Below are 24,512 nucleotides of genomic sequence, written 5' to 3'. Positions count from 1 at the left end.
CACATATTTGTGATAATTGGTATGGAAAACTCTCAGTGTGGAAGCTCCCTCTATAGGTTGGACAGCAATTCACCTTTAACTTTGATATAGACTTACAGCATTGTCTGGAGCATTGAGAAATGAAGTGACTTCTTTATAGTCATAGAGCCAGACTTGAACCCACATCTTTCTGCTAAAGCAAAGCTGTTTCTAACTAAGTATTTAGTGATATGATTTTTGTGATAAAGGTGCTTTGAAAATGTTATCCCTGTGTGTTGGTGAACAAAGGAAAATAGACCCTTTTTTCCCCTAAATGATTGATTCACAAAGAACAAGTACTTGAGGGTGGCACAAGCAGCTGCTTTTTACCATTAATTACCTCACTTATTTTAACAAGGCACTTTTCAGACTACCTAATGTGATTAAAGTATATTATGATATTAATTGCTTTGCCAGATTCCATCTTAGTGGGATATAAAGTTTTTGGTCCAAATTTAGATCTGCCTTGACACCTGCTCCATGGGCAAATTTACGTTGCTCAGTCTATTTTTAGTTATATACATGCAGTTATTAATGTAGGAAGCCACAACAGGGCAATGATTTACTCTGTTTCCCTGGAATTGAAATGCCAAGCTTTGGAGTACAATTAACAGGTTTAGTAGGTACAACCATCCTTCATTTTCAACTTCCTAAACAAGGTTTGGGCAAGGTAGGGAAAATGCTTATCTAATAGATCTTGTTACTGATTGACCACACTATCATAAATAAAATTTTCTCCTCTTTTTCAGTCTCTTTCCTTTGTATACCCATACTGACTCTCTTTTTCTTCTCTTTTTTTCCCCCTCCTGTTTTGCCTTGGACTTCCCAATGACTTATAATGATATCTACTAACATTACTTGTCTTGGAAGATACTATCATAGAATGTAAAGAGAGTTGGATTTAGAATCCTAAATCCTAGGTTTTAAATTCCAGCTCTGATACTCACTGCCAAAGTAATCTTAGGCAAGTCACTTAGGTAACTTACTGAGGTCTCAGTTTCTAAAGAGAAAGCATCACACTAAATGAATTCTTCTAGATCTAAAATATTAGTTCTGTGATCCTAGTCAGGGTGTCAGAAATACAAGTATTGAGTCTGTAGAGATCATTTCAGAGAAAGTAACTAGAATTATTTTTCTTTACAAAAAGAAAGAAATCACTTAATAGAACTAATGAAGCTTTGTGTGATTCCTGATGCTATAGGTTCCAAAAACTTCTCATGAAAAAACTTATGTTTCTAAAAGCAGGAGTTCTTAACTGTTGTGTGTGTGTGTGTGTGTGTGTGTGTGTGTGTGTGTGTGTGTGTGTGTGTGTTATGGATTTCTCTGACAGTCTGGCAAAACCTAATACATTCTAGTATGTATTTAAATGTATAAAATAAAATACACAGAATTACAAAGGAGACCAATTATATTGAAATACAACTATCTGACTATCTCTTTAAAAGTCAAGTTCAGAGACCCCAAGCTAAGAACCTAGAGGATTCAATTCAATTTAAATCACAGTTAATAACTTCTTCTTATTTGCTGAACATGATGCAGGTTGAGGAAAACATAGAGTTTAGGTAAGAAGTAGCCCCAGACCTTGGAGAACTTCTGTTTCATAGAGGAATTTAGCAAATGCATCTAATTATATTACAAATTTATACATAATGAACAGTGCTTTGTGAGATTCATTGGGAAAAAAAAGTTGTTACTAGCTTGGGGAAATGATTGGAAATATCAAAAAAGGCTTCATAGAAAATAAGGACATTGTAAGCATAAGGAGTAGCATGAACAATGGCAAAAAAAAGTATAGGACATATTCATGGAAAAAATAGTCTATTTTGGTTAGAATCTAGAGTACATGTTAAAAGATAGATTGAGATGTCTAGAAAGAAAGTGAATTTTAGAATTGAAATATTATAATGACAAAGATAGGAATGTGCAGCTTTGAGAAGAAAAAATCAAATATATCATTAAATAAATGAAAAATGTTTTGAGTCACTTCTGATTAAAACAATGTAAATCAAAACAACTTGGAGATACCATCTCATACCTATCAAACTGGCTAATAGGACAGAAAAATGGGGACACAATTGTTGTTAGAGTTGTGAATTGGTGCCACCATTCTGGAGAACAATTTGGAACTATGCCTAATGGACTTGAAAACTGTATATACATTCTGACCCTGCAATACCACCAAATCTGTATCCCAAAGAGATGCATTAAAAGGTCAAAGGACATATATATATATATATATATATATATATATATATATATATATATATATATATATATATATATATATATACAGTAGCTCTTTTTGTGGTGGCTAAGAATTGGAAATTGAGGTGAAGCCCATCAATTGAGAAATGACTCAACAAAAATATATGATTGTAACGGAATACTATTATGCTATACGAAATGATGTGTGGGATGGCTTCACAAAAACCTGGGAAGACTTATATATGTATGAACTGATACCAAATGAAGTGAGCAGAGTTAGAAGAATATTGTACATAGTAACAACAATATTGTAACAATGCTCAACTGTGAAAGACTTGGCTACTTTGATTAAGACTATGATCCAAAACAATTCCAAAGGAGCTATGATGAAAACTTCTATCCATCTTCAGAGAAAGGATTGATGAATTCTGAATACAGATTGAAGCTTGTTATTTTCACCTTATTTTTCATGTGTGTGTGTGTACTTTCTAACTTAGCTAACATGGAAATACATTTTGCATGACTTAACATGATTGATATCATTGCTTACCTTCCTAAGATGTAAGGAAAGAGCAGAAAGGAGAGAGAGAATTTGAAACTCAACATTTTTTAAAAAGTTAAAATGTTTAAAAATATGACTGGGAAAATTTAACAAAATAAAAATACATTTTAAAAAGGAAAAGGAAAAAACACTATAATGTCCCTGAAGTAGAATAAAGTTAGTGCTGAGATGTTTTATCAAGAAGATTAAAGCAGCTATTACTGCTATTCTCAAATTACTCATTACTACTTTCAATGGTATTATTAGTTATCCAATTGAGACAAAGAATAAAATTTAAGATTTGTTCTTTTTTTAAGTAACAAGTATTTATTTTTTAATCTGTCCCTCCCACTATCACACTATTAAGTAAATTTTTAAAAATAGGATAAATAGCAAATCTATCAATATATACATATAGTACATATGCTGCATAGTCCAGCAAAATGAATGTCCAAAAATGAGTCCCTGCATTTTAAGTTTATCCCTTCTCTGTCAGATGGTAAGTGATGTGTCCTATTTGCATTCTTCTAGACTAATAGTCGATCAATGCAATGACCAGATTTCTAAAGTCTTTTAAAGTAGTTTTTTCTCATTTTATAAATTGTTGTTCTAATTTTGTTCACTTTGCTCTGCCTCAATTCATGAAGATTTTCTGGGTTTCTTTTGATACTGTCCATGTCATCATTTCTTACAACACTTACTCAATTGTATGCATACCAAAACAATTACTATATGTTTATGTATTCATGTAGATGTCTTTATTTTTTCTTTGCTGTATAGACTTATTAGCGGTATAGTTATATCAAAGGGGATGCATATTTGCTAACTTTCTGGGTAAAATTCCAAATTGTTTTTCAGAATGGACCAATTCACTGCACTATCAACAATGCACTTATTTACTTGTTTTCCTAAAGCCCTTCCAACATTTGACATTTTTCTTTCTTTTTTATTGTCTTTTCCAGTCTGACAGGCAAGAAGTAGAACCTCAAAGTGCTTTAATTTGCATATCTTGAATTACTAGTGATTGAGAACATTTTTTCATATGATGGTTGATAACTTGAATTTCTTACTTTGAAAACTGCCTTTTCATATCCTGTGACCATCTATCTACTGGAGAAGTTGCTCTTGTTAGTATTTGAATCAGTTCCCTGTATACTTTAGAAATAAGTCCTCAATGAATTCTTAAGTCACTCATTATTATCAGTGGTACCATTACTTATTCAAAAGAGACAAATGATAAAATTAGATTTATTTAAAAAAATTTTGAAAATTGAAAGGCAGATTCTTCCAACATTAAATTTTATATTTTCTTTTTAAAAAACATCAAGATTTCTTCTTCTAGAACTAAGGCACATTATGGAATGCAAAATGAATAATTTTGAAAAAAATTTCATACAAACAAAACCAATACAGATAAGGTTAGAAGGCAAGCAGTAAACTGGGAAAAAATTTTACATCCAAGGATTCTGATAAAGGCCTCATTTCTAAAATATATAATTGACTCAAATTTATAAGAATACAAGCCATTCTCCAGTTGATAAATGATCAAAGCATATGAACAGACAATTTTCAGATGAAGAAATTAAAACCATTTCTAATTATGTGAAAGAATGCTTTAAATCACTATTGATCAGAGAAATGCTAATTAAGACAACTTTGAGATACCACTACACACCTCTCAGACTGGCTAAAATGACAGAAAAAGATAGTGATGAATACTGGAAAGAGTGTGGGAAAACTGATTCATCAATACATTGCTGGTAGATTTGTGAACTGATCCAACCATTCTGGAGAGCAATATGGAACTATGCCCAAAGGACTATCAAGCTTTGCATATCCTTTGATCCAAAGGGCCTATATCCCAAAGAGGGAAAATAAAAAAGGAAAAGGACCCACATATCCAAAAAAAATTGTAGCAGCCCTTTTTGTAGTGATAAGGAACTGGAAACTGAATGGGTGCCCATCCGTTGGAAAATGGCTGAATAAACTATGGAATATGAATGTCATAGTATATTCTTGCTCTATAAGAAATTATCAACAGGATAATTTCAGGGAGGACTGGAGAGACTTACATGAACTGATGCTGAGTGAAATGAGTAGAATGAGGAGAACATTGTTCATAGCAACAGCAAGATTATACAATGATCAATTCTGATGGTTGTGACTCTTTTCAATAGCGAATTATTACAGGCCAGTTCCAATGATCCTGTGATGAAGAGAGCCATCTGCACCCAGAGAGAGGACTGTGGAGACTGAGTGTGAATCACAACATAGTATTTTCACTTTTTTATTGTAGTTTACTTGCATTTTGTTTTATTTCTCATTTTTCCTTTTTTTGATATGATTTGTCTTGTGCAGAATGATAATTGTGAAATATATATATATATATATATATATATATATATATATATATATATATATATATATATATATATATATAAGAATTGTATGTATTTAACATTTATTAGATTACTTGCCATCTAGAGGAGGAGGGGGAAGAGGGGAAAAATTTTGAAACACAAGATTTTGCAAGGGTTAAGGTTTAAAATTATCTACACATATGTTTTGAAAATAAAAAAGGTTTAACTAGAAAAAAAAAATTTCCTCTTCTAGGTAACTAGATATTGTATGATGCTTGAATTAGACTTGGCATTTTAATTTTATTTAACATTCTGATAGAACCTTTGAACAATTTATATCTGTTGAGAAAAGCTAAAACTTACCTAATTGTCCTGATACAGATGTGAAATTGAGGCAACACTTGAGAGGCTAAAGAAACTGGAGCGTGATCTCAGCTTTAAAGAACAGGAGCTGAAGGAAAGAGAGAGACGGCTAAAGATGTGGGAGCAAAAGCTGACAGAACAGTCCAATACTCCTGTAAGTATGTGCTATGATATGAGCCTACTCTTTGCCACTTCCCCTTTAAAGAGCATTTAGAAAGACTGGCTAAGCATGGCAGCATGGCATCTACTCTCATTCTCTCTCCCCATGGCTTTGCAGGCAGTAGTTTGATAGTAGCCCAATATTTACATCTGAGTGATATTCATATCAAATTTTAATTCATAAATGCACAAAAACCCATCAGCAAATTGTATTCTATTGTATTTGAGAGCTGTTCTTCAGTCAGTGTCTTTGGGTTTACTAATGTTATTTTCTCATTACCTGTTGATCTCAACGCTAAGAAAATTATTCTTAAATGCTGATTAACTTTTAATATATCTCATTGATGATTAGCTAGTTTACTACCAAAAAACTGGTTAGCAGCTTGTACATTTACAAAATAACATTGCTAGAAGTAGTAGTTGAATTCAAATTTAATCATTTCTTCTGCTTTATATTTACCTTAAATATGAACCAATTAAATTTCTATTGCAACCCAGTTTGAATAGTATTAGGATGATCACAGGGGGCAGATACTTAAAATGATGGACAGATAGAAAAAATACATTCACTAAAGTATTTTGGTTTTTACAAATCTAGTTTTCTTCAGAGAAGCAATGTGGGAAATATGTTTTTTTTTTTTTTAATAAGACAGCTATTGGTTCTTAATAACCATCAAACATAATACAATTTTTAACTTTCTTATAATGAGCAGAATTTTTTTTTAAATTTTTAAATCCTGAAATTGATATGAAAATAAAACATGTCGGAGGCAGCTAGGTGGCACAGTGGATAGAGCACCGGCCTCGAAGTCAGGAGGACCCGAGTTCAAATCTGGTCTCAGACACTTAACACTTCCTAGCTGTGTGACCCTGGGCAAGTCACTTAACCCCAGCCTCAGAAAAAAAGAAAAAAAAAAGAAGAAAGAAAAGAAAACATGTCATTCAATTCCTCTCAATTTGCAGTTGATCTGAGTTGCTATGTTAATCAAATCTCATCCCTTCTGCCTCCCCTGCCTCATTTTTAAAAAAGAAAATTATCCCATGCATTAGAAAGCCTAGGCTCTCTAGTGTTCTGGTTAGAGTTGGGGTCTCAATGTTAAAATATTTTTCTTAGAATTTTCCTATATGAATATAGACATGTGTATGGTTTTTCTTCAATCTTACAGGGAGATAAGGATCACACATGACTTTTTCTTGACTCAGAATTTTGAGAAAGGAGCTTTTCAGAATGAATAACATAGTACTACTTTTATTAGTGTTAAAAAAGAAAAGGAAAAAGATGATAAAAATTGTTACTTTACTATAAGAAACTCATTTCAAAAATAACTGGTTATAAAGGATACAAGTAAGAATTTTGATTCAATAATAAGAATAGTAACAACTAATATTTATCTAGTACTTATTCTATGCCAAGCATTGTGCTGAGAGTTTTATGTTATTTTGTTTGATCTTCACAACTCTAGGAGGTAGGTGCTATCTCCCTTTTACAGATGAAGAAAGAGAAACAAACAGAAGCTAACTTATTTGTCCAGGTTCACCCAGCTAATAAGTGTCTGATGCTAGATTTGAACTTAGGTCTTCCTGATTCCAGCCCAAATCTCCTGGCTGCCCCTACCTTTACCATGAGAACTATCAAAGTAACATTGAATTGCATTGTATAAGTCTATTCCTAAATATTTAAAATATGGGACATTTAAACAGTAGTTATATGGGAGACAAGAATAAGTAATTCATTTGGAGATATTATTTCATGACCATTGTTATTAAACTCATAACAGTTTATTTGCAAAGTCAGCCCTTACATATGAGAGCCATTTGTTCATATTGATTCAGATGCAAGCTAATTGCCTTATTTATAAAATGGCAAGAACCACTCTTACCACTGAATTTATTTTTGTTTTTGTTCTGTTTTGTTTTGTTGTTACTAGCTGTAGGATTTTATCCATACTGGATACTCCCAGTGATTAGCTTTTTCTATCTTTGCCATGTCATCACTTGCTCTGCTACTTAGTCTTAGGAAATCACCGTAGGCACTAAAGTTAAATGACTTGCCTGTGATCCAAAACCAGTAGGTGTTAAAAGAGGATGAATTTGAACTCAGGTCCTCTTGAGTCTCTGAGAACAGCTCTCTGCCTTGTGAGACAATAATCCTAAATATAAAGAAATTTTAAACTATAAGGTACTACAAGGCAAGATTAACTTTATCCTGTTATATAAGATACTTTGATCACTTATAAGGATAGTTTGGAGGACTTTTCATGTCTTTTTTGCTTAGTTTCTTGGCATGGGTTATGGGAAGAATTCATGGAAACACAATAACACTATTACTGACCAGTCATGTTCTAGATAAGAAAACAAATATTTTATGCTCCTACAGATTGTTCTTTTATAATAATTTGCTTCTACTTCAAGAAACTTTAAATAATGAAACTGGGCTAATGAATCCAACTTTGGGCAGAAAGAGATGCAGCCTTAATGAGGACTTTCCTTTTATCACCTCTCTATTCCATCCCTCCCTTTTAAAAGCAAGAGCCTTTCTGTACTGTACTTTTGGCTCACCTTTTCCATAGGGAACTGACCTGCTGGAAGAAAAAAATGTTTTCACTCAGATAGTTTGTATTTAACAATTATTTCATTTGTGCATAGAATAGATCTGAATTGCCAATTGTCATTAAGTGTAATTTATATAATAGAAGTTTTAAAGAAATAGTAGAACTTTAAAGAAATGGCTGCAAAAATGGTTTAGATATTCAAATTAATTAATTCTCATCAATATGGCAAGTCATACTTGGGCAGTTCTTATATATGTCAAAAAATTTATGCTTTCATAAATTTGTGTCATTCTACCACCAACACAGATCAAGGACTTCCATATGTTAGGTGATATTCTTATGAATTGTTGTGGCCAAAAGCTTTTTGGCCAATTTGATAAACAACTTTTTGGTGAAGAGTTTCTGCTCCCTTTGTTAGCCTGGTCCTGCATTCAATTTGTTGATAGTCCCACATGCAAAACTTGTCCAACTTAGTGAAGTTTGTGTTCTACTAATATAGATGACTTTTGAAAATCTAGGGATTACTTCCATGCCACAATGAGGCAATAAAAGAAAAGTGTCTTTGCATAACTGAATGAAAATAGAAGAGCTCTTAGTAAAGGGATTTTCCCCTTATTTTGAAGGATGAACAGTTGGTTATACCACAGCCAATTCCACAATTATTAAAAGGAACTAATTTTCAAGTCACTGTTTATTATGTTGAGATTAAGTCATAAGTCAAATTATGCTGTGAAAAGGGAGTTCCTTATTTTTATTCTTGACTAATTCATTTTCTATGAATAACTGGTATATATTAAAAATAAAAAAGGCAATTCAGAATGATTTATGTAAACTCTTTATAGTTTGTTATGGCATAAAATAAGAAAGACTCCTAAAATTGAATAAAGAGTTGAGGTAGTTCTTAAGCACTTAACCGAGGGAGACTACATTGGGAAATTTGACTGAAAAGGAGAAATACTCAGTTTCCAAAGCAAAAGGGCATAAAGAAAAATATTTTTCCACATCACTGCAGTCTTTCAGCTGGATTCTATGAAGTGACTTTCTTGTATTGACATCTCTAGAAGTATTTCCCTAATAGAATAAGATGTCATTCAAAAACTCAGTCATAACTTTAATGAAAGGATTGGAAAATCAGTTTTTAGACTCACAATATAAAGGTCATTCCAAGAGGACAGTAATTGCACACTGTGCTACTACAACATTGCCTAAATACTGGAACAGTCCTAAATTGCTGTAAATCCTAATTTGGTTGACTTCCTTGAAAGAGAGCCAGTAACTTTGCCAGAGTTCAGCTACTCTACCCTTTATTATTGTATGATTAACAACATGAAGGCAAATAGGTTGCCAAGGATTACATTTCATAGATAAAACATCGTATATGACTACCACGAACAGAAAACATTTTAAAATAAAACACTACTAAAAGCTAGTCTTAAAGAGAGGGAAATGGTAGAGTTAGAGGAAGATGATAAAAGAACTCTAAATTGTTGCTCTTCCCTTATCAGCTATTCATTTACTTATTTATGATTTTTTTAAGTGACCCAGAGAAGATATACAAAATATTCACAGAATCTTACACGTGGAAGGGACTTCAAGCCATTTAATTTAACCTCCATCATAACAAAGCCTGACATTGTAATGATCAATGTAAATGGTCAATCATGATCAATGTAATGGTCAAGTAAATTATTTAATTTATTAAGTAAATTATTTAATTTAAAATTATTAATGATCAATGTAATGGTCAAGTAAATTATTTAAATCAGAATTGCCCCCAAATACATAAGAAATGGAAAGAGTTAAGAGATAGATCTCTTTTTCTAATTCAGGTCAAATGTGACAACTAGGAAAAAAGAAAGAAGTTGGTTGTCCTCGGTTCCCCAAAATGCTCTTGCCTGCTGAACTGTCTTTGCACATTTTTATATACTGTTCTGCTCTGGGCCAGGTTTTCTTGATTTCTTTGGTTTTGTTGGGATTTTCCATCTATTCCCTTTCACTTCTAAATGTGAAAATTAAAATAAAAAATTTCTAAGGTAAAGTGAAGTGAACAGAAACTTAAGAGACTGCCACCAAACCATTTTGTCTATGCAAAATGGAGGCTTGGAAAATTATAATATTTTCATTTGAAATCATGTTCCTTGTGGTTCTTTCCACTGGAATTTGTCTTGTCATTTGTAAAGAACAAAACAAAAATGAAACAAACTGAGTTTAAGTGAATTCCTTCACTGGTCCCTGAGTTCATTTCACTAACCGTTTTACCTTCTGTTTAATTCTAGCTTATCTTGTGGTGCCTGTTTCTTCAATCGAGTTTGGTTTTTAACTCTCCTTTTTTTTTTTTTTTTTTTTTTTTTTTTTTTACTTCTGTCCTTTCTTCCTTTTGATAGCTTCTCTTGCCTCTTGCTGCAAGAATGTCTGAGGAATCATACTTTGAATCTAAGACAGAGGAATCAAACAGTGCAGAGATGTCATGTCAAATCACAGCAACAAGTAACGGGGAGGGAGATGGCATGAAGCAAAGTCTACAGGCCATGATGGTGATGGGCTTTGGGGATGTCTTCTCAATGAACAAAGCAGGAGCTGTCCTGCATTCTGGGATGCAGATAAACATGCAAGCCAAGCAGAATTCCTCCAAAACCACATCTAAGAGGAGGGGAAAGAAAATCAACATGGCCCTGGGGTTCAGTGAATTTGACATGTCAGAAGGTGACAATGATGATGACGGTGATGAGGATGACATGGATGACAGTAGTGAATGAAATCAGAATCCCAGAATTCTCTTAAGCCTGAAAGCAAAGTAATAAAATTTTAAATGTTCAGAAAAGAAAGAAAGAAAGAAAGAAAGAAAGAAAGAAAGAAAGAAAGAAAGAAAGAAAGAAAGAAAGAAAGAAAAGAAAAGAAACTTGTAATCTTGATTTATATGAAAAACAGCCAAGGAGGAAATCAAGCACTGTGGGTTGGTTGTTGTTGTTGGGTTTTTTTTAGGCCAGTCACATTTATTATGGCAGCACTCTCTGTTTAGACTACTACTGATTTATTTTTGCTTAATGAAATTTTGAAGGAAAATAAGAAAAATGTTAAGAAAAAATAGATGTAGCTCACAATTCAACTGTAATGTGGTGCCTGATTACAGAAATTTCTATAGCTTTAAAAAAAAAGTACAATTGACTTTCATGCTGAGGACATTTTAACATATTTGAAACATGAGTGTTTTGTGTTGTATATTTGGCTTAATTTTATTTCCTTCTTACTATGGATAAAGATATTTGTATTTCAAGCAAATGCTCCTGGTTCCTATTTCAACCTAAATACTTGTTACTGCTGTTAACCTATTTTAAATCAGAGCAGTAAATTTCTTACATAATTATTTTGTATGAAAATACTTGGTGATGTCAGAAATTCTTGGTTATGACTGAAATTTTTGACAAAAGCACTCGAGATCAAAAAAAGGTTGTTTCAAACACCTATCTTCAGTAATACCCAAACAAAGAACATTTTCAACACCAAATTGCTATTTGTATAGGATCTCATCCCAAAGTGTCCTAGTGCTTCTTGAAACACAGTTGCTTAAAGTAAAACCTGAGCAATTTTATCAATAACATGTTAGTGAAAGGAAGACTACTCATCTTTGAAACTGACAGCAAATGTTAGAGTCCTTTATATTTATCTCTACAAGCCTTAGAGACTCAGCAATGCACTTTCTTCTAAAAGTTAGCTTGTGCTTTATGTAAATGAACTTATACCTTATGCATTAGAAAAAAGGTTCCTATTGATAGGGGACATCCTCTCCCCATCTTTTAAGCCCTAAACATGGCCCGACTTTCAATGGTCAGAGTGGTAATTCTGGATCCTGAATCTTTTTTCAGAAGAAATTAACCATTGTGAAATAAAATTCAAAAGAAAAATGACCATAATTATTTAAATGGAATAGCACTGATTCTGCATCTGAGTAGCCTCTCCATCATGACCTAATCACTAATTTAGTTCTCTTTCGCTTCCCCAGAATCATCTGTATGCTACTATGCCTCTTTTTGTACTGACTCAGAGATGCTAGTGCTTGTAGAGAGTAGCTGATAGTTATTTCTCTGGTGGCTGCTTGAGAGTGCTGGCAAAGCTAAGATGTTTTCTAAATGAAATAATGTCAGCAATCTTTTTTCAGACTAAATTATGAGGCAATTTTTTCCCTTAAAACTAAATCCCATAAAAATGACTTTAGTGGCATTTTTTCCCCTTAAGAAAACCTAAAGAAAAGACCATCACAGGCATTATTATATGAGTATCCATTGCCATTTCTAATCACATTATCTGATCCAAACCTGAAATCAAGCCTTCTAGGGTTTGAAAATGTCTATTCACCTATAAGTCTTTATAAACTGGTTTTTTTAAATACTACAAAGAGATATGTATAAGTTGTGCCAGCTTCCCCATTTGGAGTAAATATTAAGATTTTTTTTTGCAAGTGATTATGTGAAGCAATTCATCATACCAGTGGAGCTAAAAAATGAGTGAGTGACCTCGATAAGTCTTCTCTTTTAAAAGCCAGGTTGAGTAGTTTTTGCTTCTGTAGTCACTGGGAGCATGAAGCTAAAGGAAGATAGCGTCCAAGAAGAGAAAAGTAGTGTAATGCAAGGAACGCAAACAGGTGAATTCTCTTGTATCCTGATAGCTATTGCAGAGCATTAGTGTCCACTGGCCAAATTCTCCTGGACTGAGCTGTTTACAGTTAGTAAGACACTTTTGGAATACCAGTGTCATAAGTCTGCATTAGAATGTGTGCTAAATCAATAAAAAGAAAGATTAAGTTCATGATGATCCCTATTGACTGACCTTTGGATTTGAGACTGGTTTGTGAAATGCTACACAAAAGATAATTCTCCTCTCACTCTTCCCACATGGTTAGTGCCTAGTGACTAAAAATACTCAGGTCCTCCATTGTTCTCATGAGGGTCTGATGCTTTCTAAAATCTTTAAAACTTAGGCAGAACTATTAGTGAAGCAGTAGACAAAAGAAGAGAGATGAAGGAAAGACTTTCTTGCTAAGATCCCAAAAAAAGCAGAGAAAAGAGTGCTTCAAAACCTCTCTTACATAAGCAAAGAAAAATTAGTCTATGCCTGCTACTCCTACCTCTAGCAACTTCATATATTGAAAAACAAAAAACAGTAACAACAACAAAACCCTTACCTTTTGACCAACAAATTAGAACATAGAAATTAATGGGAAAGTGGAATTTTTCCCCTTTTATATGGAAATTGATTGGAAGATTTTTATGTTACAAATCAGAACCCAAAGAGTCAAGGATTGCTGGTATTATGTGCTTTAGTTTTGCTACTAAAACTTAGCTGCTTTTCTTAACTTATGTTTCCTTGTCAAATTCTCAGTCAGTGTAGGACTAACAGTAGCCGACCATGATCAAACCAACCTATATTATAAGAGATATATTATATTATAAGAGATCCAATACCATCGAGGAGGAGAGTGTGTATTCCTCTCTTCCTGTAGTTGCATGAATTCCACTTATTTAGTAATTTCACTGCTTTGGAGCAATCTATCACCTTCATTTGTCCAGAAAGGTCCAGGCACTTCTAAAAGTTAACCATTGTATTCAGAATTACCAGAAAAAAGGCCAAAGAGATTATTTAATCAACCCTCTCAATTTAGAAATGAAGAAATGGTGAACAAGGAAAGGCAAAGTGACTTATTTTCTCTAGGTCACACAACAAATTCAATTCAATTGAACAATTATTAAATACATTGTGTGTGTGTGTGTGTGTGTGTGTGTGTGTGTGTGTGTGTACCAGAATCCATTTTTAATTGCTATAGTTATTTATTAGATATGCTAGATAATGCATAATTCTCATTTAGGTCAGGGCTACTTGATAGTAATTTTGAATGGAATCATATTTCAACACAATTGGTGAAAAGTAAGACACTGACCATGATTAAACCTGAATTTTGAAAACTTCCTGCTACCACATCATCATTTCCTATGAGAATTATCCTTTTCTAACATCATTTGGTAGAAGTTAGAAAACCATAGATTCTTCTTTGAATTTTTAAATGAAACACTTTTTAAATTAGTCACAAAAGTTTTAATCTACTTTTATTCAGTTTCTACTCAATTGTAGAATATTTCCACCAATACCTAACATGTAGATTTTATCTCACAACTGTAATTCATTAAAAATAGGTACACTGTTTGTTAGTAAGGACAGTTGGGAAATACTGAAAATTTTCAATATTAAAAATAAGAATTGGATATCTACATTTTTATAATTGTTAGTACCAGACATCTAAAGATATTAACTGTCCTTTAATATTTTGACTTAATTCATAAGGTTATTCAGGTAGACACTGACAGCTTTACATTCATATTAGGTGTCCACAGCTATTCTCCTTCAGGAGTAATAAATCATATTGCCAAAGTCAGAGCATGCATTTTCAAAATAATAGCTACTACATGTACATTCAGCCGGAATTAAGACTATCCATAGTCTTTATCTTCTCAGCACCAAGAATAACAGGGGTAGAACTAGTTTCCAAGGAGAAATGAGCTATTGAGATAATGAAGAAGGACAAAATCCAACTGGTTCATTCTCAATTATACTGACTCCTCAGTTCTCAGAGGAAAAAATTCAAGTAAGTAGCTTTGTTATTATATGATTCTACCTTTCCCTTTACTCAGTTTTTTTTTTTAACAGAAATGTCTTTATTTTATACCAACACCAAAGGTGAGGGACTCATTTCAAATTGTGGGATCAGTGATGATAAAGATCTTGGTTTTTTCAGACTTTATCAAACAGTTTAATTAGTCACAGTGCAAGTGACAGTCACATTTTAAATGGACACATATACAGTTAAAGGAACTAGGATAAAATAAAATCATTGCTGTTGTGTATTACGTGTATGTACTGTAGCAAATAGTTAAACTCCGGTGAGTTCAATTTCATTTTCTCTAAAATAAGAGGATTGTCCTAAGTGATTTTTGAGATCACTCCCAGATAAATTTATGATTCTTATAATTCTTTTCAATTTAGATATTTTAGAATTAGACTTCATTAGGTTCAGGGGACTTAATAGTCAGGTCAACTCATCAACAAACATTTATTAAACAGTTACTATGTATGTGCTAGGCAGTGTGTTAAGCACTGGGATACAAAGAAAGACAAAACCATGTAAGACTCAGAACAGAACTTCATAGTAAAGCTACAGACTTGGCTGTATCTTTTTTTCTTTTCTTTAACTCAAAGAAGTAAAGAGTTTGTGAGTGATAATAATAAAAAAAATCAGTTATTCCAAATTAAATATTATTACACTAGCCATAGTTTGCCACATGTCAGAATAAAACCATACTACACAAATACCACTAAGGTGTTACTAGCCAACTTCACCTACATATTTTGTTCATTTTCTTTCTGTAATCAAGCACCTTTTTACAGGTTTTGCAAAAGACCTCTTTTCCAAGATAGCATTTAAATATTGTCTCAGAGACAATCTATTCTATTCTTTGCCTTTTAATGTAGCTTGATGGGCACACACGCAGCATTTTCTACAATGAAAAATTAGCTACTACCAGGAAAATCTGGAGGACAAAACATTTCATTTTCTCCCCCAGACTTCAACTTAGTGTGCGCATTCTAATGCCTGTGTGGAGCTTTCTGGTGTGGGAATATTAACTTCAGATTTAGTTTCAAGCACCTATATTAAATATTTTATATTGTGTGCTGAATGTTATAATACCTTTTTAATGTCAGATACAGTACACTGCATTTATTGCTTTTGCACTCTTGAAAAAGTTTTGTACTAAATAATAGAAAATGATACTATTTATACTCTTTAAGTGTGGTCAGATGAGCTTTCAATCACGGTGGTTTTTTAAAAAATATTTTTTTCTCTCTCATTCTGTTGGGATATTATTCTGAGCAAGGCCGGTGCCAGAATTTTGTATAAGAATCTGTATGGAGCATGAAATTATAGTCTTGTGTGGTGAGACTTTTCCGTCATTGTCTTACTTCCTAGTAGGAACTTAATATTCCAATACAAAGCCAGCAATGTATTCAGTAATCTCAATGGTGTCATACATTTCATTTTGATGTGAACTTTTTCCTTTGCTTTCCTTTGTTCTAAAACTCTATTTTGCAATAAACATTTTGACAGTAAATTCTTTGGTTATGTGTTGCTGTGTACGCAATGTCTGTGTTAGCTTGGATCCCCAAATACCTTTAAAAGGGATGATTGTCACATGCTTCCTACTTTCCCCCCATCCTCTAGGCAATGCACATAGACATTCAGTTTTAAAAAAAAATCAGTAAAATGAATGAACTGATATGATAATGGGGTAGAGAATCAGGTAGGTTTTTTTGTATCTTAGAGAAAAACAGCCTAGAACTATAGTGTTACTGTGAGCGTTACCATAACCCTAATAATGATTCTCCTATTGAAGATATTTATATTGACTATATTTATATGATGAAATATGAAGAAAATGATAAGCCACTAAGTGCTTATAAACTGTCATGTTCTTTTTTCTATGTCCAATTGCATTCTGAAGCATGACAGCCTTTCCCCCAGTGAGACTTTGTAATGTTCTATCTTTTCATGTCCTGCAATGGGTTCTACCAATGAGGTATACAAACTGCAGAGCCTTCTTTAAGGTTTTGGGGATGAAGCGTCCTTAAGGTCCTCATTTGTGTAAGCTCAAAGGACACATTCTGTTCCATGCATCTTATATTCTTCAGAAAAATAGCACTAAAATTACTGACTTTGACCACTACAAATTTACCCATAAATAAGATACCATCCAACATATGTTCATTTCTAGATTGTTAATGGCTTCGCATTGTTAATGGTATCCCCATACTGCCCCACCATGAGGGGTGGGGGAAGGAAGAAATTTAGCTTAATCACACAAAAATATTTCTTCAGTTTTCTGTGAACTGATCAAAAGTTTCTTATTTGGCATTTGATTTTGTGTTTTGGGGGGAAGAGAATGATTTACCTTTAAAGCTGAATCCAGCTGTTTGGTAAAGCAAGCAAGTCTTTAATGCATTTTCTTTGATACAGCTTAGCGGTATAATTTATTCCCCAAGTCATCTTCTCTTTCTTTTCTTTAAAACAGGTGAGTACATGCATTTGGTAGCCTCTGCAAGTATCATTTATTAAATAGGAAAAGATTGCATTCATGTAGTATATCCTGAGAGGATATTGAAGTCAACATTCTTAGTCAGTGGAATGCTAGAGATTTCAAAAATATAATAAGAATTCTTCTGAAAGACATAATAAAGTACCAAAAGTGTATTAATTTAGACATTTAATATGGAAATTTTTAAAAAGTCTTCTTACTGATTTTCAAACTTCCTCCATAAATCTGATTCCATCCAATTTATCAAAACTGATTTCCCTCTACTACCCAAAATGAACCTTCTATTCTCTTTTCTCTCTGCACCAGAGGTTCCTCTTACCTTTCCTGTTCTTATTTTTTTGCCTGTTCAGTTGTCCAGAATATTCATCTTTCTCTCTGCCAAATCCTATCTATCATGTAAGGCCCAACCCAATTACCTCTTCCCCTTAACTACTGTAAGGCCATTGTTTTCCTTCTCTTCGGAATTCCTATAACCACTTAATCTGTACTACCCCTTTAACTGTTAACCATATACTATCTTTTTTTTGTTTTGTTAGGTTAACTGAATTTGAAGTCATTATCTTTCTTGTTTATTTTTTTGATTTTGATTTTTTTTTTTTTTTTTGGTGACTTGCCCAGAGTTACACTGCTAGTATGTATTTAGTGTCTGAATTCAGATTTGAACTCAGGTCCTCCTGACTTCAGGGCCATTGCTCTAGCTACTACCGTCTAGCTGCCCCCTATATCTTTCTTCATTATCCTCTATGATCTAGCTCTTTCAGCTGTGGGTTGCAACCCCATATGGTTTCTTATAATTGAATATGGGAGTTGCAAAATTATGATTTATTATCAATAAATGTTTAATTTGTCTACATATTTTATACACACATATATGTATACATGTATTTCTGGGGTCTTGTAAAAATCTGGGCAAAAAGGGGTCACAAGTGGAAAAACTTTAAGAAGCCCTGCTCTATCACATCTGGCACAATGCTGACTGTTCAACAAATACTAAGTAATTATGGTAGCTGCACAGTGCAGGGGAAAGTTGTAATTTCTAGAAAACTCCCCAGGCTTCAGTTTCCTCACTTGTGAAACAAAGGAAATGGGCTAGATTACCTAATAGCTTGGCAATTTTATGATCTTTTTATTCCCTTCTCCATTCCTCTTTTACACTGGATCCAAATTATTTTTTTCTAAAACATAGATCTGACCACATCACTCCTGTTTTCAAAAACTTGCTGTAATAGTGCCCCATTGCTGCTACAACAAACTATAAATCCTACAGCCTAACATTTAAGGCTTTGGCAACCTAACTCCAGGCTACCTCTCCAAAATGATTTCATATCACTCCCTTTCATCTAAATATGTTCCAGTCAAACTGAACTATCAGTTGTTTTCCAATCCAAACTGTACTCCCCTGTCTCTATGCAGGCCATCCTCCATGCCTCAAACATAAGCCATCCTCATCTGTCAAATTCCTTTTCTTCCTCTAAAGCCTAATACAAGGGCCACCTTCTCCAAAACGATTTTTCTGATCCTCTTCCCAGCTAACTGGACTCTCATTCTTCCTATTTTAATAGCATCTTTATAGACCCTTCCTTTTTCTTGATAATATTGTTCTTCAGTTGATGCATAATGATATACATTTCTTATCCCTTTTATTGAGTCTGTAAGCTCCTTAAGAACGAGCAACATGTAATTTCTTTTTTATTGTTATGGGGGGGGTTGTTTTTGTTTTTTGTCCCCAGTATCTAGCATAATGTCTTTTATATAATAGGTATTTGATGAAATGAAATTAGTGAGTAATCAGTACATCTTCTGATTTTTTTTATATTGAAAAACTGCCTTGAACTTAGTACTCTTTTCTCCTCATTCAGCAAAAAAGGGTACCTTGTTCAGATTAAGAAAATTAAGAGCTATTTTCAGTGCACTCCTCCTAGAGATTCAAACATTTTGGCTCATTAAATTCCTAAAAGTTAAGGGTTAAATCTTATTATTATTCAATTCATGCATGCTGATGTTGATGGATCTTTAGAACCCTCTAGAATGTAAACAAGTTCATTGAGGGTAAGAATTGTTTCATTTATATCTTTGTATCATTAGCTTCTAGTACATAACAAGTCCATAACAAACACTTATTGATTGATTAATCAGTTTTTGCCACCAAAACCAATTTCTGATGAAGATCTTCATAAAAGTTCTCTTAGGTCAATCTGTCAAACACATCAAGAGGGCTGTCCACACAACTCACAAGTGTGGAAGTGTAACTAGAGCCAGATGAAAATGTCATTGGAAAATATTTGCAAAATAAATTAAAATGCAAAAAAAACCATAGATAATATGGCTATTTCATATAGATAATATTGTATCTCTCAGGGATTCTTATATGTGGATTAGTGGTTCCAATTTCTATTTGAGTTTGATACCAAAGTATTAGGAGATATATGCGTCTCTGTCAAAATAACAGCAATTCCAATATAATAATCACTTCCAATTCCTTCCCCAAGAAAAAGGTCCTTGTCAATATAGGTATATATGTCATATATTAGTAACTTGATTTCTTCTCATACACATCTTTATGGCTATATCCATCATTCCCAATAATTGCCCAGCTAAAAATCCTGGAGACTCTGTCTAACATTTATCATGAAAGATCTTCACATAATAAGAGCACCATAAATGTAAAATCAGGGTAGGAATGTTTAGGGTCTTAAATAAGATTTTCCCCATTGGAGTCATCAAATAATCCCTGAAATTAGGAACAGGATTAAAGTAAAGTCTGGAAAAGTTTCTAAGCTGGCACTAAAAGTTGTTTAGCTATCAAAAAGAAAAATGACATTTGGAGATCACAAGAGCCCATTATCTATAGTTTATTTTGTAGTTTATTATGCATATTCAAATCAATTTGCTCATTAAAAGATTAGATTTTGTGTGTAAAGCTTTCAAAATGATCCAATCAATTATTATCAATTAATGATTGGCTGTGCTGGCTGGGGGCTCCATTGTTGAATGATGGAAATACCCTTCTTTTACCAGCTCTAAATTGTTAGGGATTTGGAGAGAAAGGATGGAGACAATAATAATTTAAATGAAATTTAGCAACCAATATATGAAGTGATGATCCACGGTAATGAAAACATCAACTTGGATGGATGGTATCTACCATGAATAAATAGTGTAAGGTTCATCTTAATGCTCTTAGAACCCATCATGGAGAAAGATTATTCTACAATAAGGAGTGACCTGCAAGTCTATTATTTCTACTATACAAATTTTATTCTATATATAGTCATTAAGATGTAGTGAGTTATTTGTGAATATTATGTGCTGTTGTTGTCCCAAGAAATGCTCATAAATATATCTTAGGATTAGTCAAAAAAGATTGACTTAAACCTAGAGGGAGCAACTAAGTCAAATTGTCTGGCAAAACTTAAGAGGAGAAGTTAAGTGAATAGACCAAAAGAGAATGGTATTATTACTCTTTTCTCCTTCATATTTCCCCTGCAGCTGCTGCCATCCTTTGAAATCGGTGCATGGACAGAAGATGATGTGGTAAGAGTCTATTAATTCTTTCTGGACATATTTAAAATAAATTTGGCAACAAGGATTTAAGTGAAAATGGAAGTGACTACATCCATAGAAAAGTTGATGAGCTTTACATTTTTAGTTTTATAATTTTAATCCATTGAAGATTTAAAGTGAACCTTTAAGAGCAAAACAAAGACTATTTGAAATCATCCAAATACCTCATGCTAACATTGATCTGCAAAGTGATCCAACCATAAGTGAATGTGACTAAAAAGTCATAAGGATATATAAGGTACACTTTGGAACTAAAGGGGCCATAATCTTTTTAGTTTGCTTTGGTTTTTAAGAAATTTAATTAAGGTACTTTTTGCATATTTTAGAGTTGATCTAACTCTAAAGACTGGAATTCTGCACAGCCTGCTATGTGTCAAGCTACAAAGCCTCATGGTTGCCATTTTTAGTTTAAACTCCCCACAATGGAAACACAGGGAAAATCCTGAAAGTCTCCAGATCCAGGACTCTAGGGTTCAGGGTTATGAAAATTAGGCAAGGTTTCTTACTTTCCATATGTCAAAAAGATTCTAGGTTTCCATATGTCAAAAAAAAAAAAAAGCCTCATTGTATCTTATATATCTTCTAGGTTAAGTAACTAAGTAACCATCTTATTTGACTCTTGGTATTTTTAGTCTTTAGTCTCTCTACATATACATACAAACAGGGATGAATTTTCCTTAGAAATATAATGAAAATTAACTACATGATATCTAGCAGATATCCAGAGTTCAGCTTTATAATCTCAGGAAACCATTATGATGGAAAGTAAAAATAGGTTGGATATAATTCAGTCCCTAAAAAGGAAAACTTCTCTAAATATCTCAATAGAAAGATATCTCAGTGGAGAGCTCTAGGCTTTCTTCCCTTACTACTCCTAAAGGACCAGCTAAAAGTCTGATATGGACTTCTTGTGATTATGGATCAAACTTTTGGTTAATAAGGAACAGGAATGTTCTAGAATCTTAGACTCAGGAAGAGTTACAAAGGTCTTCATCACTGGTTACTCTAGAACTCTTTTTGATACGGGGTCACTACTTTATGAGAAAAGAAAAAATATTCTCAAGAAAAAAAATTATTTCTTATTTATTAATAAATTTAGAAACTCAAATTTAAACATGTTGTATGCTAAGTCTTGAGGTCACTGGGGTAAAAGTTATAGAATGAAATGGTAAGTTTTTGATTGATTTTGATAAGAGTTTGGACCATTTTACTGTTAATATTAGAAGAAATTGTGCAAAAAAGAAAACTGAATAATAGGCAGGTTAAGCAATTTGTCCAAAGTCTCAAAACTAATTAGTAGCTAGGCCTGTAATCCAACTTTCAGGCCTTCCAATCCTTTTTCTCCATTCTGCCATATAACAATAATAACAGACATTTACATGGTGCTTTACAATTCTAAAACCTCATTTGAGCCTCATTAACAATTCTGTGAGGTAGGAATGACTGGTCTTATCCATCTTACTTAGATAACAAAACTGCAACCTAGAGAACTTGAAGTGATTCACCTTTGATCACACAGCTATTAAGTGGTAGAGGTTGGATTTGAATCTACATCTTTCTTGCTCCAAGCCAGACTGCCATTTTGTCTTTCTATCCCACTTAATTCTTTCAATTAGAATAGGGGTTTTGTTTTTCTTCCCAGATTATTTTTAGCTTCCGAATACAATCCTTCCTTTGCAACAACAACAACAACAAAATTCAGTTCTGCACATATATATTGTACCTAGGATATACTATAAGATATTTAATATGTATGGGAATGCCTGCCATCTGGGGGGGGGGGTGGAGGGAAGGAGGGGAAAAATTTGGAACAGAAGGGAGTACAAGGGATAATGTTGTAAAAAAAAAAAAAAATTACCTATGAATATGTACTGTCAAAGAAAATGTTATAATTATAAAAATTAATTAAAATTTTAAATTAAAAAAATTTAAAATTAAAAAAAATTAAAAATTAAATTAAATTAAATTAAAATTAAAAATAAATAAAAATAAAATTTAAAAAAATGAGAATAGGGGCTAGACCTGTTATCTCATTAACTGAGAGAATTCCTGAATAAGGAAACTCCCTCTTAGCATTTCTTAGAGAGTTGCCTAGATTAGAGACAATGTCTGTGGAAGCTATGATTTGTCTGGGGTGTTATCAGAGGCAGTATTTGATCTTCTTGGCAGGGCCTACAGTATTTCCTTAAAACTATATGATTTCCCAACTCTTGTAATAAGTGGAAAATAGAAATCCCAAACATAGAAACATTTCCAAGAGATTCAAACTCCTCAACAGGACATATATATTGTTTTTAAAAATCATTAAATATAGTGTTAACCTTAAAATCCTAAAACTAAAAATGGCAAGACCTTTAATTTTCCCTTGTAAGAGGAGATAGACATTTACATTTCAGGAAAAATATATAGAGAGGCCTAGAGATAGATAGATATTGAGTAGTTTGGTGTTAAATATGGGGACAAGTGCCATGTAAATTTTCAAAAAATCTGTGTCAGTGTTTAAAAAAAAGGGGGGGTGTCAACAAAACTGCAACTGAAACTACATTTTCCCTTTGTTTCACAGTACTTTTGGATGCATCAACTCACCAAAAAAGGCAAGTAGAATAATACTTTCTTAATTCATGGATTTAGTTTCCTTTGAGACCTAGTTTAGCCTGATTTCTTTTATCTCCACTAACCCTTAGGTGATTCTTCAGAAGAGATGAGTATATATGCAACCTTGTTTAAAGAAAATAACATCACTGGAAAACGGCTCCTACTTCTGGATGAGGAGGACTTAAAGGATATGGGCATCGTCTCTAAGGGACATATAATTCATATAAAGGTATTTCAGACAAGACATATTGAAAACAGGAATCCATATTCTGTGATTAACAGCAAGCATCATAGTTTAAATACTTGAATGAAAAGACTACCCAAAGTTTGTCCAGTGGCATAAATTAAATCTGAACTATACAGCAAGTTTTAAAACATTGAAATAGTCAGTCAGAAATCATTTAGGAAGCACCTGTTATGCATCAGGTATTGCGCTAAGAACTAGAAATACAAGGAAAGATGTAAAAAAAAAAAAAAAAAAAAAGCCCAACAACAACTCTCAAAATAAAAATCCAATACTTACTTTCAAGGAGTTCATAGCCTAATGGAGAAAACAGGATACAAATAATTATGCAAATATAAGATAGACACACACACACACACACACACACACACACACACACATATATATATATACACAGAAGAGAGAGAGAGACAGAGAAAGAGAAATGGTGTGAAAGAGAGGGTGATGAAAAGGGAGTGACATTATGGGGAATGAGACAGAGAGTAAGAAGTTGAAGTTTATACCTGCATTGGGAGCCTTGGTGACTTGAAGGATGATAATGCCTTCAACAATAATAGTAAAGGTAGGGGAAAAAAAAACATAAGAGAAAAAAATTGTACAATTCCATAGCTTAACAATTTTGAACTGAAATGGGTATCAACATGACACTTCACCTCTACTTATTCAGTTTACTTACAAAATCTTACTCAAGACTATTGCAGAGTTTTAGACTTAAACCACTGAAGAGAAGATGCTGGGAAGATGTGGAAGAAGTCAGAAAATTCCACACTCTGT

At 33.0% G+C, this 24,512-nt stretch overlaps 1 protein-coding gene across 4 annotated transcripts in view; it reads left to right on the top strand.

The window, feature by feature from the left end:
- Positions 1-24,512, top strand: part of MAP3K20 (mitogen-activated protein kinase kinase kinase 20) — a 212,851-nt gene that overhangs the window by 144,047 nt on the left and 44,292 nt on the right. For 2 of the 4 annotated variants that reach the window (XM_074303094.1, XM_074303095.1), the window contains exons 11-14: positions 5,506-5,641; positions 20,825-20,869; positions 23,463-23,493; positions 23,584-23,723. In XM_074303094.1, coding sequence (XP_074159195.1) covers positions 5,506-5,641; positions 20,825-20,869; positions 23,463-23,493; positions 23,584-23,723 — 352 coding nt within the window. Of the gene's footprint in view, positions 1-5,505; positions 5,642-10,582; positions 11,098-20,824; positions 20,870-23,462; positions 23,494-23,583; positions 23,724-24,512 lie in introns of those variants that run through there. The other 2 variants (XM_074303096.1, XM_074303097.1) reach the window with 1 other exon arrangement.

Source organism: Sminthopsis crassicaudata, chromosome 3 (genome assembly GCF_048593235.1).
Source record: "Sminthopsis crassicaudata isolate SCR6 chromosome 3, ASM4859323v1, whole genome shotgun sequence".
Lineage (NCBI taxonomy): Eukaryota > Metazoa > Chordata > Mammalia > Dasyuromorphia > Dasyuridae > Sminthopsis > Sminthopsis crassicaudata.
The sequence above is the reverse complement of the archived record's forward strand: the minus strand, read 5'-3'. Positions and strand labels throughout refer to the sequence as shown.